The following is a 14,003-nucleotide window of genomic DNA, read 5'->3' as shown; positions in this document are numbered from 1 at the left end:
TTGCAAGTTGTTCAACCACGAGGGTAGCAGTGAAACTTTGAGGGACCATGCTCATTTGGTGAATGTTTTGCTCAATGCCTCCACCTCCAGACAGCATGAGCTGCTGCAGTCTGTATCTGTCTTGAAGCAGTCCAGACCTGATATGGCTATTGGGCAGGAATAACGGCAGTTATTTATTGTTTGGACAGCCTTTCCTTTTTTTCAAGGAAGAGTAGTCTGGATGGATGTATCCCATTCCTAATCTCCCACAACTCCTGCTTGGTGATAAGCGGCTGCTGTTGATCATCAGAGATATGATTGAGTTTGTCTTGAGGGATTAGTGGAGGCCTTTGTCTAAAGGACATAATTGGTTGAACAGTTTGGGCTTGGAGGTTTGGGCTGGAAGACCTGTAAGATTGATTTTTTTTCTTTTAATGTAGCTGTTGAATCCATAGTGTTGGGACAAATAAATTTTTTTGTTCAAGTCACTAGTGCTGTCACTGTTGCAGCATGCATGTTCTTAGTATGTGCCAGTGGTAGTGAACCTTTAAGTTTTCAGTGTGGTGTGTGTGTGCATGGTCTTATTTAATGCTGCTCCCACTGTCTTGCTGGCAAAAATCCTGCAATATAAAATTCTGATTATTGTCTGTATGAAGGGGAATTGTGGAATCCAGGTGGTTGGTTATTACAGATCCTCTGTGGTTGCAGTGGAATAAAATGCCAATTTTATTGTAGGTGGCAGTGACCTCAAAACATAAGCTTGTCTATACCCTAAATCAGTGTTTTCTCTGTTTATAATTAGGCTCGTAACCTTAGCTTCAGGCTGAGAGGCGGCATGCAGAGTTTTGACAATAATTTCAAAGTGTGTTGTTCTCTGTTGTTCCAAAGTTCAGACAGAACTGTTTATAGGATACTACTTTACCATGTTAAAGGAAAACTACTTCTTAAAAGGCAAAATTTGAATGAGGTAAATGTAGTTTAGACTTTTGCTTGTCTTGGGGAAAAAAAATGCAACCACTGATGTAAGTATGAAAAAATAGGTAATGGGCATGGTTGGAAACTACTTCCCATAAGCATTTCTTGCTGTTTTTGTTTGGTAGGCAAGATGAAACAGAGGTGTTTACACAGTGATAATGTGTTTGCCAAGTAATATAGTAGTCTGAATAAATGGTAGCTCATAGGCCTGCAAGTTATTTTAAATGATTGTTAAAGACAGAGTGTATGATTCTGATAACCAACATCAGGTTATGTAGGGGGAGGTTACCTTGCATGCTGAAGACTACCCAGCTCCCACAACAAGCTCTTGCATTTTTTTCTCTATATGTAACTTCATCTGTTGGCTTCTTCTGTGGTAGTAAACAGCTAAAGTATGTTCCTGACTAAAAGTATATATACATGGTAAAAGAGTCAGTGGATCAAGGAACACATCCATTTTCCAAATACAGTTGGTGGTATATTTCCTGATTTTAGGATAACGTATGCATAGTGGGTGAGGCATGTACAGTATTCTCAAAAGGCACATGGTGAAAAGCTATTCAAAAGCACCATTTTTTAAGCTGTGAGGTATTACTGTAATCCAGTTCTGACATTTTTATATTTTCTGTAAAGGATAAACAGTCCTCAGTGGTGAGGTGTGGTTGCATTTCCATTAAATCCTTCAATTGCAAGGATGAACTTAGAGTGATTTGTTTGTTTGTTTGTTTTAACCACTGGCATTACTGCACACGTCCTCCTCTCTCCCACCCTCCCTCCCTTCCCACCTCAGCATTTCACTTGGCTGGTTCTGGCAGTTCTTGTTCATTTTGGTCTGTATGTTTTCAAAATGTGTCTTTGGGCTTGGGTCTATTGAGGATAATGTTTTTTAACACTGGGTGACAGTAGAAATGAATTTAGCTTGTGAGATGCCATTGATGGTGCTTGTTTAGTGCAGTAACTTTGCTGCTTAGCCTGTTAGATTAGTGAAATCCCCTATTCCAAGATTCCCTTGACTTGAGGAACTAAAAGCCTAACTGCTGCTGCTTCTCCACGTACCACTGTTATTTCTCCTCTTTAGTGCCTTAGAGTTTGAATATTCTTTTGTTTTATTCTAAAGTGTTTTTTGTTGTTGAGGTTTTTTTATGACAAGCATGTATACTTGTGCTGGCAAATACTACATCGTAATAGTGCAGATTTTCATTTATCAGGCAGCTGTACAGTCACAGAATGTTTTTAGTTAATGGACTGGATGCTGTCAAGCAGATTTTGGCAAAAATTGCTTTGTAAAATTCACAGACTTCTTAATGCTTTTCTCCTGATGGCGTTTGGCACAATCCCCTTCTGAAAGTACAACAGCTGAGAACACTATCTTATTGGCTGTTAAATTACTTTTGAGGTATGTTTGAGGTGAGTGTTCAACAGCAGCAAAATCCCTCTGTAAATCCTTTTATTTTATACATTGTCATAATGCTCCAACTGCTTTTTCTAAACACACTTTTGCAGAATGCAAAGCCTCTGCACATTGAAAATGTCAGCAAGACTTGAATTGTTGGTCACATGCTGGTTTGAAAAGAGTAAAACATTTCAAATTGCAGTGGCTGAAGGGAAAAGGTGATACATGCCTATTCTATAAATAGCTTCTGTAATAAACACATGCTTTTCCACCTGCAATTCTTTTGTTGTCTTTAGATAATAATGAATGAACTCTTATACTGAAAAGTGTTCTTCAGTGTTCTTGGAGATTTTTGGAATGGATAAGTATTTCCAGCCAAGGTTTTGTAACTTTGGGTAAAAGACATTTTCCCTTTGAAGGGAAGTACCTGTTTAGGGTGAGGCATCGCAAGTTTTAGGTGAAAAGACTGCTTCTGCATCTTTGGACCTGTTAGTGAAACGTTATTATATTCGAGCCCCTGCACAGATAATTCCCTCTGTCTTCTTGCAGGGCCATGTAACATCTTGCTTCTCGGCAAGCTATGAATTACTTCTGATGAACACCTTCTAGCAAAGCACGGTGCATCAACTTTTTACCTGCTACTGACTTTTCATACTTTATTTGGAGAATATTAGATGGTTAGGTTAGAAAAGATTTAAGGCTATGCCTACAGGAGAGCAACAGCTCTCTCAGTATTCTACAGTATTGGGGGCAGTGGAGGTGGTGTCATTTGATGTCTGGTGGGTTAATTATAACAACCCTACCAGGGCTCCTGAGCTGAAATTTCCTGAATTGTTTTCTCTGGTGTGTTGAAACCTTTTTAAAGGTCATATTTACTAATAACAATTTCTTTCTTTAAAAACACAGAAAAAGAGGAGGAAAACAGTGTTCCATAATTACAAGGCATTCCTGGTGGGATAGTTAATACACAGCTTCTACATCTTTAGCCTGCAAGGTCAGCTGATGTTTTTGTTTAAACTCTCTGAGAGTTAAGAAGGGCAGGTTAGGTATGTGGACTCTATTAGTGCTGTCATTGTTTAGATGAGGGTCTGTGTTTCTAAATGTTGCTTCTTGTAATATGAATTCTTTAAAAACTCAGTGGAGAGGGAGCCATGAGCTGTGTTTGTATCTGAAAAGGGATTCAAGGGCAGGCCTGCTTTTAACAATGAATATTTCTGGGGACCTTCATGTTTCCAGGAGGATTTTACCTTTTTCTGAATGTTTGAATTATGTACTGACAAATTAAAAGTGGTAGTATTGTTGGGGTAGCTGGCTGGTCTTTTTTATTATTTTACATCCGTTTAATGGAATATCTTTTATTGGGCCTTTTTCTACTGGAATTAATAGGAGTTCAGATACTTACTAAGAGTAGGATCGGGCTCTTTCAGTGTATAAGCATTAGACTTTTCCTCAGCTAATGGATTAGAGAGTTTTTTGTGTGTTTCATAGAAAATTGATATTTAAAAAAACTCCCATGCAGTTTCTTTGAGACCATCAATCCAACTTTCACGTACTGGGAATGAACCTGAAACAAATAAAACTGGTTAAGTTTTAAAAAGTTTCTCTTTTTGAGAGAAGGTACTTGGAGGAACAGGCTGTGACTACTTAAAAACCAAAAGGAAAGGCAGAGGGAGAAGTTCCTGATATGAGGGGCAGTTCCGCTCCCCTTCTCTCAGCAAAGGTTGAGTGGAAACAAGAGCAAGAATAGGCCTGGGCTTGTTCATGCTCTCCCCTTCCTGTCTGTGCACTTTACAGCTTACTGCCTCTTCAGCCTTGACTCTTAACTACTTTACCTGGTAAACATTCTCTTGCAAAGTCAAGGTTAGTGTGTGCGTGACCTTCTTCAGGATAGAGTATCAGACTACTGCAGTTGAATGTAATCTAGACAGGGATGCTGACTGCATAGCCTGCTCTGAAACATACAGTGTAAACAAATGGAAAAAAATGAGAGATTTTCATCTCTGTTTCCTGTAAGTTGAAGAGCTTTTTAAAAATTACTTGGGATACAGCATTTTTTGTTAGAGCTATGTATATATTTCTTTACTTTCCCCCCTATCTAATCTTCATGTGATAATGCTTACTGCAATACACTTTTCTGGTATTTCAAGAATATTATATCAGTTTTTGACTTTGAGGGAGTGTGGGTTTATATTATTTCCATTATAAGTAGATAATGTATAACACCTTATTTGTATCTATCCAAGATTTTATATGTACTGTCCAAATCTAATACTGGTACGGCGTATGAGATCTAGTTGCATTGCCCTGTATCTGCACCTCTGACTTAATGCTTGAGCTGAAATTAGTGTCATGCTGACATAAAGTCAGAAAGAAATCCGCTGTCACCGCTATTCAGTGTTAAATCATTGAGAGCCAAGCCTGGGCCTTCATGTTGGGCAAACAGATGGTTTTAGGTTGGATCTTCAGCATTTGAGACTTTGTGCTGTGTCTACACATGGTGTCTTTGCTAAAGCAAAGTATGGTATACCATATCTCCTTACAATATAAGCAAACATACCTCTTTTGCCTTGTGCTTTGTTATGCTGCATGGAAAACAGGACCATAATGCAGATGTCTGGAACAGTGCATGTGTCTCATTCAGTGTTATAAATCTGACGTCCTGTGTATTGGTAACTGCAGCAGTTTGTATCTCCGAAGAGCTGCACAGACATGGCTGTTCTACTGGGTCACTTGGGGGAAGGTGAGCTTTAACATGAGCTCAGTGGTGGGAGAGTTGAAAGCACAGAAATTAAGTGACTTGTGTCAGTGAGTCAGTTGAGACTAGGACCTGTGTTCATGCCGCTAGAGTGCACTACTTCCCTCTAACTTATTGAGAGAATGGTTACATTTGCTGGTAGGTGTGGCAGGCTCCCTGGTGAGGGGTTTGGAAAATTGCTGCCAATTTACTGAGGTATAGGAGTTTCACATCGGTCTTGATGGGATGCTGCCTTACTTCTGCAGCTGTCGTTTATCAAGTAAATATTTCTCTCGCTGTCAGACTTTGAAGAATGTTGTGATAGAATGGCAGTGGGCTTGTAAACTAACCTTTTACTCCCCTTTTGATTTTATTGGAGATGAAAGCAGTATGTACAAAAGACAGGATTAATCATATTTGTAATTAAGCAAGTTCTTTAAGATGTATCATTTCTCAGAAAAAGCCAACGACTTTTACTCTATTAACAAAAGATTCTTGATAATGAGATATATTTTACATATATCATTAAGTTCTCTTTTTTTCCTTGCACAGGTTTCCACTTGAGTGGCACAGTAACAGAGCCTGCAATGCAATCGGAGCCAGAAACTGTTTGCAATGTAGCTATCAGCTTTGATCGTTGCAAGATTACCTCAGTGACCTGTAGCTGTGGAAACAAGGACATATTTTACTGTGCCCACGTTGTGGCACTCTCTTTATACCGGATCCGCAAGCCAGATCAGGTCAAACTGCATCTCCCCATTTCAGAGACACTCTTTCAAATGAACAGAGACCAACTACAAAAATTTGTACAGTATTTGATCACAGTGCACCACACAGAAGTTTTGCCTACTGCTCAAAAATTAGCAGATGAAATTCTTTCTCAGAATTCAGAAATCAATCAAGTCCATGGTGAGTTTGATACTTGTTCTTCCTTTTGCTTCACCCTGTCTTACATTGTGAGCTTTTTTGTGGCAATGAGGAGCATGACCTCCTTAGTTGTGTTTCAGGCTGAATCGTTCTGTGATTTTTATGGTGTTTACTAAAGAGGATTCTGTTATTGAACCTTTGTTTTAAGATGTTTAGAAAATGGTACTCTTTGGAAAAGAGAATTCATAAGCAGTGAGCTTGATGTCTCCAGTATTGTTAGTGTGTGCCCTGTTACTGCTTCATGCTTGTATTTTCCAGCTATTAAAGCCTGAGTAGTAGTGTTCTTTGCATAGCCATATTGCTTAAAGGAACAGTCTTATCAACTTACCACCAATGGTGTCTTTTTATTATTTTGTTGTTTGTAGTAATCTTCCAACATTTTAATTGTGTAATTTTGTTTTAATGGCAAAGCATAAAAGCAAGTAGGCGTTACTCTTTTTTTCGTTCATTAAATATATTTCTGTCAACCTTTGGGATTTTGTTTCTGTATGAAGTCAGGAGAAATATAAATCCTGTATTTCGGTGCTTTTCTCCTGTTAGTGCTGAAGCAGCTACAGTATAGCAAAGGTCTTGATCTTTCCTGCTCTTTCAGCTGCACAGGGTTTTAATGACTCTGTTTTTTGTAATGAGCAACTTCTGTTTATTAAAGGATGATGGATGTGACTTGAGCCTTCTGACATGGCTTTTTTTATGGACCCTGCTGAAATGAAACCAAGTAGTTGTACGCTCGAGGTGACCCAACTAGTATTAGAGTACTGTGTTCCTGTAAGGTCAGCTGATAGAAATGTCCTGTCAGGTGACCAGAACTGTAAGAATAAGGACAACTTAGAGGGGAAGAATAAGTTATCTAAATAACTAGAAATATCTTTTCCTTTTTTTTTTTTTTTAATTGAAGGAACAGGTCTTCTGTTAAATATTTAAGAGGGAGGCATGACCATTATTCAAAGAATTTGCAATACAAATAAAGGCAAGAAGAAAGAAAACCACATATGCATTACTTACAGTGCAGACAGAACAAAACGAGAGTGTTTCCAGTAACAGGACTCATCTGCAGCTTAGCCCTTCTCCTTAGGGTGCTCTGACCCTGGCAGGCCCAGACAGGTGATGTTGCAAGAAAGTGAATTTCAGGAACAGTGCTCTTTTTTTGGCATTGGGGATTGTGGAGATGTGGCCAGAGGCAAGGCTGTTGCTGTGTTGTTGAAGGCAATGAGAAGGTTATTGTCAGAGCTGCCTGGTGACAATGGAAAGGAAGTGAAACTTAAAGGAGATACAGGACATTGAGCAGTAGAGGAAGATGCTCAGATGTTGTGCACTGAGGGCATGTGTCACGTGAGAGTTGTTAAAAACCTCTGAACATAAGGAGCTAAGGAGTGAGGAAGAATTACAGTATGAGAGAAGTACAGAAGATTCAAACAGTGAAGGGTGATTAGAAAAGAGGAAGGCAGGGGTGGGAAACAAAGGGCAGATGATGGCTATATATGTCTGTATTAGCTGTACTGTAGTTAATGTAAGAGAAATGACAAGCTGTTGCAGAGACTTGATCAATATGAAGTCTGCAATTATACTAATTGTAGACATGCTAGTCTGTCAGCTATTTTCTTATTGTCAAAATACCTCATTACTCATTATTATATAAGGTATTTTTAGAGATTTGAGACTTATGTCACAGCTCAAATAGCAAAAAGAATAGGAAATAAAAAACTGAGTTGATGATCAGTTCTGAAATTTAGCAATGAATCTGAGTAGGTTAGTTTAATATTATCCACAAAACTGAAACGTTTCTTACATATGTTGCTGTTCTCCTAGTAAGAAAGATTGCAGTATTATATTGACTGTCAGTATTTCTTAATAAAATGCCAAAATCCAAAGTAGAAAATCCAAGCAGCATAAGAAAATAAACTGCTATTACCAAAAAAAGCTGTGTTTTAAAAGACATTCTATAGTTTCCTGCTTTTCTTCTCAGACTCACATAAAACCATTGCCTGGATTTTTTTAATGTTCAAAATACTAAAACATTACTTTTTCCTTAAAAGAATTATGTAAGTTCCTCTGATTATGTAGCAAGTAAGTGTTCTTCTGGGATTCATAATGTAATTCTGTTATTTTGATCTTTAATCGATTTCCTTAAATTAAAAATAATAAAGTTAACCGAAAGAAATCTGTGAAAAATAACCAAAAGAAATGTCTCTGGTTCTAATATCATCGGGTGATGAATCTAAGATCACCCTTCACTCTGTCATCTCCTGTGCTTCACATGTTAAGTTTAATACAAAACTGTCTTGTAGACTGTCTTGTGTTGAACAATTTGATGTCACTGAACTGGTGTCTGAAGAGAAATTATATTAAATGCTACTTGAAGGCACAGATAAGTAAGAGGAAAACCTTGCTTATAAAATTAAGAGGAGACCTGGCACAGAAACAGCTTTGATTAAAGGGAAGCCCTGAATCTGGAGTTGGATGAGGAAATTCATTTCAATGTGACTTAGGAGTGTTTTAATTTCAGGGTTGTTCTATACAGGACTTGAGTTGTTAAATTTTTTATTTTTCTTGCATGGTGACTGTACTAGTTCTAGTTTTCCTATATTTGCAGTAATGCACAAAAGAAATCAGCTCTTGAATACTATTTGTATGTATAAATGGTCTGGGACGTAGAAGAGCTCTGATCACAGTGTTCTTGTTGTCTTGTTTATGAGATGACTGATAAGAGATGATTAGATGGAACAACTAGGCAGTACTTTCACAAAAGGAAAATTGGGTAATCATTCATTTGCTCAAAATTCTTTGCTGTGCAGCATTTGATGACTGGCTTTGGCCTGATGACATGGGTTTTGGAATAACCAATCACTCTTGAGTTCCTTGGTGGATATAAATGATGCAATGTCCTTTCTTGCTTCATGGCTGAGCCTTCTGCAGGAAAAAATAAGAGAATGCTGTTAGAAGCACAGGAATGTGTTGTCTAGTCACTGGCTTCTTCAGGAGAGACAACTGATTCATTGGGAATCCTCTTGTGTATTTGCCATTCTATTTTCACTTGGTGGTGATTACGTTACAAGAGTGTTTTGCATGTTTTTAGAGCATAAAAGCACGTCTTACGTCTCGTGTTCTGATCTCCTCATGTGACACTGCTACAGCTGTGCATGTTCCTGATGATTTCAAAACTGGAGTTCTGTAGTGTGTAATCTCCTGTACTGAAGACGGTACAGGAAGGTATTAATGCTGATACCCTGATGTCTGCACTGCAGAACTGTTGGCCTCACATTGGGTTTCAGTGTGAAAGCTCTTGCAGGAAGCTGGGTGTAGCTTTGGATCCTGCTTAGATGAGGCTTTTGTCCTCCCTGTTAATTTTTGTACTGTTGTAGCAGAGAAGGCTATCAGGTGTGTATGCTAGGAAGAGAGCAGTCAGGATGACAATGGATTATCAGCTGTGTTTGTCATTTTGTATATTTCTTTTCGTAGGTATGAAACTTTCACTTGAATAAATTGGTTAGAAGGTCAAACTGTGTTCGTGAGAATTTGAGTAGAAATGGGAAAGTAACTGCAAGATGGGAGGAAGGAGAGATGGAAGGTCTGTTTTCATATTAATCTCATATTAGAGTTAATTTCTTATTATGTGCATAGTGGAAAAGAGTCTACCTTTTTTGGTATAAGGATGTCCTGGCAAACCTATTTAATTTTTAACTTTTAACTATCCTTTTTCTTTTCTTGAGTGTTTAGTGCTGCTGTGGCAATCTCTGCTCTTAGAAGAACTATGGATTTCTCCAGACTTCCTCCCATTCTCTGATTCTCCTACTTGCAGTAAAAGTTACTTGCCAGTACAAACAAACCCCCATGCAGATGAGCTTAAATTTAAGGAGGAGAACCTGGGAGAAAGCAGTTGAAATATATTTGTCTTCTGAGTAGGAGGGGTACCTTGTTTCTATAGTTTTTTCTGTATTTGTCCAGGCAAATATAGGTACATCCTCAACAAACATTAATTTGTAATGCCTATAGCAGTGCTGGAGGAAGCATTCAAGAAGGAAATATCTATCAAAAAAAGCCTTCAAAGAAAATTTCAGAATATCTAGTCCTGTTCTAGTGTATTTTAGGTTCAAAAGGGCAATCTAGAGGTATAGGTGAATATGTGTTAAGATGTACTTAATGTATTTAACTGAAATTACAGGGGTTTTAGTGGAAAATTGTAGGGTAGAGTAGGGCTGAACGACAGAATACAATCTACTGCTGATCTACTAGTAAAGAGATTGTTTAATGTTAAAGAAGATAAATTATTTTAAAAATTATGAAATCTTTCACATGGCCCAGCCTAAATTGGATAAGTTGCTTGAGAGATTAGTTGCAAAGTAAGAATGTAGGACATGACAGGTGAGTTTCCTTTCAAGAAAGATGAAAGTGAAGTGCTTAAGTGCTTAGTATGCAAATTGTTTAGTGAGCCAGAGTTGGAGTAGCCAAAACTAGAGAAATTTCAGAAATTCAAGTAGAAGTAAATAAGTACTACAATGTAAAAAAAAAAACTGAAAGATCGGTAGCTGCAAAATGAAAAAATAATTTATGAAAGTCATAATTTTAGCAAAGGTATTTTCAGACACATTAAACATAAATATAAAAATTGTTATATAGAAGATGATGGAATTTTGTTAAAAAACATGCAAGGTAAAATTAATTAAAATAAAGCATACTTATCTGTCCTGATAATGTTCTTTTATCTGCCATACACAAATGAAGTTTGAAACTTATCGCTATATGTTGTTTGTGAGATATGGACTTAAGCAGGAAAGGTTAGATATTGTTGGTAAATAAGTTAGTGCATTTTGCTGAGAGAATTTTTTTGAAGTTAAAAACCTGTTGGGGATTTATTAACTTCCCTCAGCAACTTAGGATCACCTGTCTTCTCTTCATATTTTGTGTTGTTAGCACTGACAGCTTCATAGCAGTTGCAGTTTTTCTTTGATGCTGTGCACTGCTGAAGAGGTGTTATAAGTCACCCAAGAGTTCTGAAATTGAGTACAAGATGAAGTGACTTATGTCTAAACTTTTGGAGAATCAAAACCATAATAATATTTTTGACCCATTAATTTTATGAGCTTTGGTTTTATGTAATCATTGTTTAGATTAAGACTGAGCATATTAAGTTTATGTATCAGTCTGATTTTTTTTTCTTCTCCTTCTTAGAACTCGGGAGTTGATTATGTTTAACATGCAACCTGCTATTACCTTAAATATAAAAGGCTGCTACCCTGTTTTCAAATGTTATTTGGGTGTTCAGTTTTACAAACAGTTGTGCACAGTATTCTTGCTTTGATTACTAAGATTACAAAAGAGCATGAGTAAATATAGATGTCTGTTTCTACATACTGATTATAAATATTTATTGTATTTAATTGTAACTACATGAAGTAAAGTATATTTCAAAGACCAGTCACAATAATAAAAAGCCAGAGTTTGAAGAGAGGGAGATTAATGTGTTAGTGACAATAAACTGACACCGTTTAATTACAGGTTTTAATATTTAGTATAATTGTACAGTGCTTTCCACTTTCATAGTTCAAATGTGAAACCCTAATTTATCCTCATTACATCCCTCTAACGTACCTAAGGAATCCCTTAGTTTACAAGCAGGGAACGGGAAGCAGGGAACTTATCCCTTAGTTTACAAGCAGGGTACCAAACTGCACAGTAGAGTTTAAATTCATGGCTGCCCATATTCCTCTCTGCAGCCAAACTGTACCTCTGCCAAGGCCTTGTGGTGGCTGTTCAAGGCTGTGTTGCAACCTGAGCAATGCTACTGCCTATGGGTTGAACCTTCAGCTCTGCCTGGTGTTGAGCTTGAGCCTTCCTGACAGCTATTGCTAGGCCTTCTTCTCATATCTCTTAAGACAGCTCCCTCTTGTTGCTTGTTCGGATAGTTCCTTATCTATTCACCCAGTCCCGTGTTTTCAGAGGAGAAGTGGTAGTGTAGAAATCCTATGCATGGTCTGTGTTTGAGTGGGAGAGGAAACAGCGATCACCTGACTGTAAGTGAGCCCAGTCAGGTTCACTTCACCCAGTTGTGAAGTGCCTAGTTGAGAGACATGGAGATAGTTCATGTCTTGACCCCAGAACTTGACCCCAGGAATGACGTGGGCAGTGTAAGCTGAGGCTTCCTTGGCAAGACCATTAGGATGCCTGGCTGTTGCCGTGGTGGGAAGGTGGTTTGGACTTATGCCTGATCAGACATGGTTTCTCCCTGCCTTGTTGGTTCATGGCTTTCGGCTGAAGACTGCTAACAGTGTTGAAAGATGAGTGAATTACAACTGTAGCTAGTGCTGCTTACATGAACGCTGAAATTCCTTTATACAACCTCATCAAAAATTTTGATCATACTAAGTATAGCCTATATAAGATCTTTTAAGAAAATAATCATTGAGTCAGATGTATCTGTAGTACTGTACTAAAGAGCATCATAGAGCTCAGACCCTTGGCTTGGCATCTTCACCTTTTACAGTCTTCTGGCCTCCTCGCTTGAAAGTAACACTGGTGTGAGTATAGCAATACTGAGCTCCTGGGAAAGGTATATTTGGGATCATATTGGGAGAAATAGCCTTGGTGGGGCAGTGCTGCTGTCCTGGGGCAGTGGACATGCTTGTTTTGTAAAGGAACCCTGTTCTTAAAGAATCTATGGTAGCTGTGTTGAAATTTAACCTTCTAGCACAAACTGACCGGTGAGGTTTTTGATAAATGTAAACAGTTACAGAAGGAATTTATTTTTTCCCCTAAATAGGGAAGCTTAGCTGAGGATTCTTGGCCTATTTTTAATTCAGTCTGAAAGCAACCATACCAAGATTATTTAAAGATAAATATCCATTGAGGTGAAGAAAAAAAAAAAGTGTATTTTGTATACTGATGCTTTTATATAGTTCCTCTTCACTGCTCTTTGTGTGTTAAAGCAATGAAATATTTAAACTATTTGCAAGGTGATACTGCAAACCTGGGTCTGCAACAACTGCACTACTTATTCTTGTGAGGCTTGATTTCCCTTTTTGTCTTGTTCCTTGCAGCCAAAGACTTGTTATGTATGTCGTGTAGCTGACCAAATTGAAAGCCCCTTGAAACTAACATACTGAAGATAGAAGCACTCACAGAAAGAGGAGGGTTTTAATTTCTTGGGTTTTGTACTGTCTTGGATTTGATTCCTGTCTTTTGAAACACTGTGTGTTTCCTGTGGAAGGCAGGAGAGTTCATTCACATCTTCAAAGACACAATTCCTTATTAATTTAGGTATATATGTGTGTACCTGTATGTGTGTGTATATATATATATAGCAATGCAGTGTTCCCAGGTGTAGGCTCTGAAATTGGAGGCAGTTTAGGAAGTTGCTGAGCTGGAACATTTTTTTGTTTACTGTCTCAGCAACTTGTAGACAAGACATCCCTCTGACCCTTTAAATCTTCTGATTGTGTTTTCATTGAATAAAAATTGCGGCAATTTCTTCAACCACTTAAAAGCTTCATCTCCATGGCAGAGCTGCAAGTGTGAAATGGAGGCTTGAATCAATAGAATCAATGTTTTTTTTCCTATACATCTGAAGAGTTGTAGCTATCTTTGCTTTTCAGGTTCTCAGGACTTCTATGACAAACTCCCAGATTTTTACAAATCTGTATAATTTTCCTTTCCTGGCAGTATTCTTCTCTTTTTTTGGTTCAGAGGTAACATGGACAAGGATTTAAAAGAGAGAGATTGTGTAATGTGATTCAATTTCTAACATCTTTGCAAAACCTAATAGATAAACCTAGATAGAGATTACACAGTTGTGACAAGTCCAAAATAAAAATGTTAACTTGAGTCTCGGGCATGCTTAAAGCACCTTACATCTGGTATGGTGATGCCTTACCTTGAGCTGAGTCCGACACCCATAGGTAAGTACATTTCAGTGTTTTCAGTTTGAAGACCTTTTAAAAAGTGTCCAATGGAGTTGCAGGGATTTTCAGAAAAATAGAGGTCTTTAGATGGTGCAAGAACTTG

At 37.9% G+C, this 14,003-nt stretch overlaps 1 protein-coding gene across 1 annotated transcript in view; it reads left to right on the top strand.

Moving 5' to 3' along the window:
* The first annotated feature begins 5,638 nt into the window (after positions 1-5,638).
* Positions 5,639-14,003, top strand: part of ZSWIM6 (zinc finger SWIM-type containing 6) — a 48,820-nt gene continuing 40,455 nt past the window's right edge. The window contains exon 1 of the mRNA XM_029959011.1: positions 5,639-5,990. Within this exon, the coding sequence (XP_029814871.1) occupies positions 5,669-5,990 (322 nt within the window). The 5' untranslated portion in view covers positions 5,639-5,668. The remainder of the gene's footprint in view (positions 5,991-14,003) is intronic.

The sequence above is a fragment of the Manacus vitellinus genome, unplaced genomic scaffold (assembly GCF_001715985.3).
Source record: "Manacus vitellinus isolate BGI_N305 unplaced genomic scaffold, ASM171598v3 scaffold_18_pilon, whole genome shotgun sequence".
Classification (NCBI taxonomy): Eukaryota; Metazoa; Chordata; class Aves; order Passeriformes; family Pipridae; genus Manacus; species Manacus vitellinus.
This window is presented reverse-complemented; position numbering and strand designations above follow the sequence as displayed.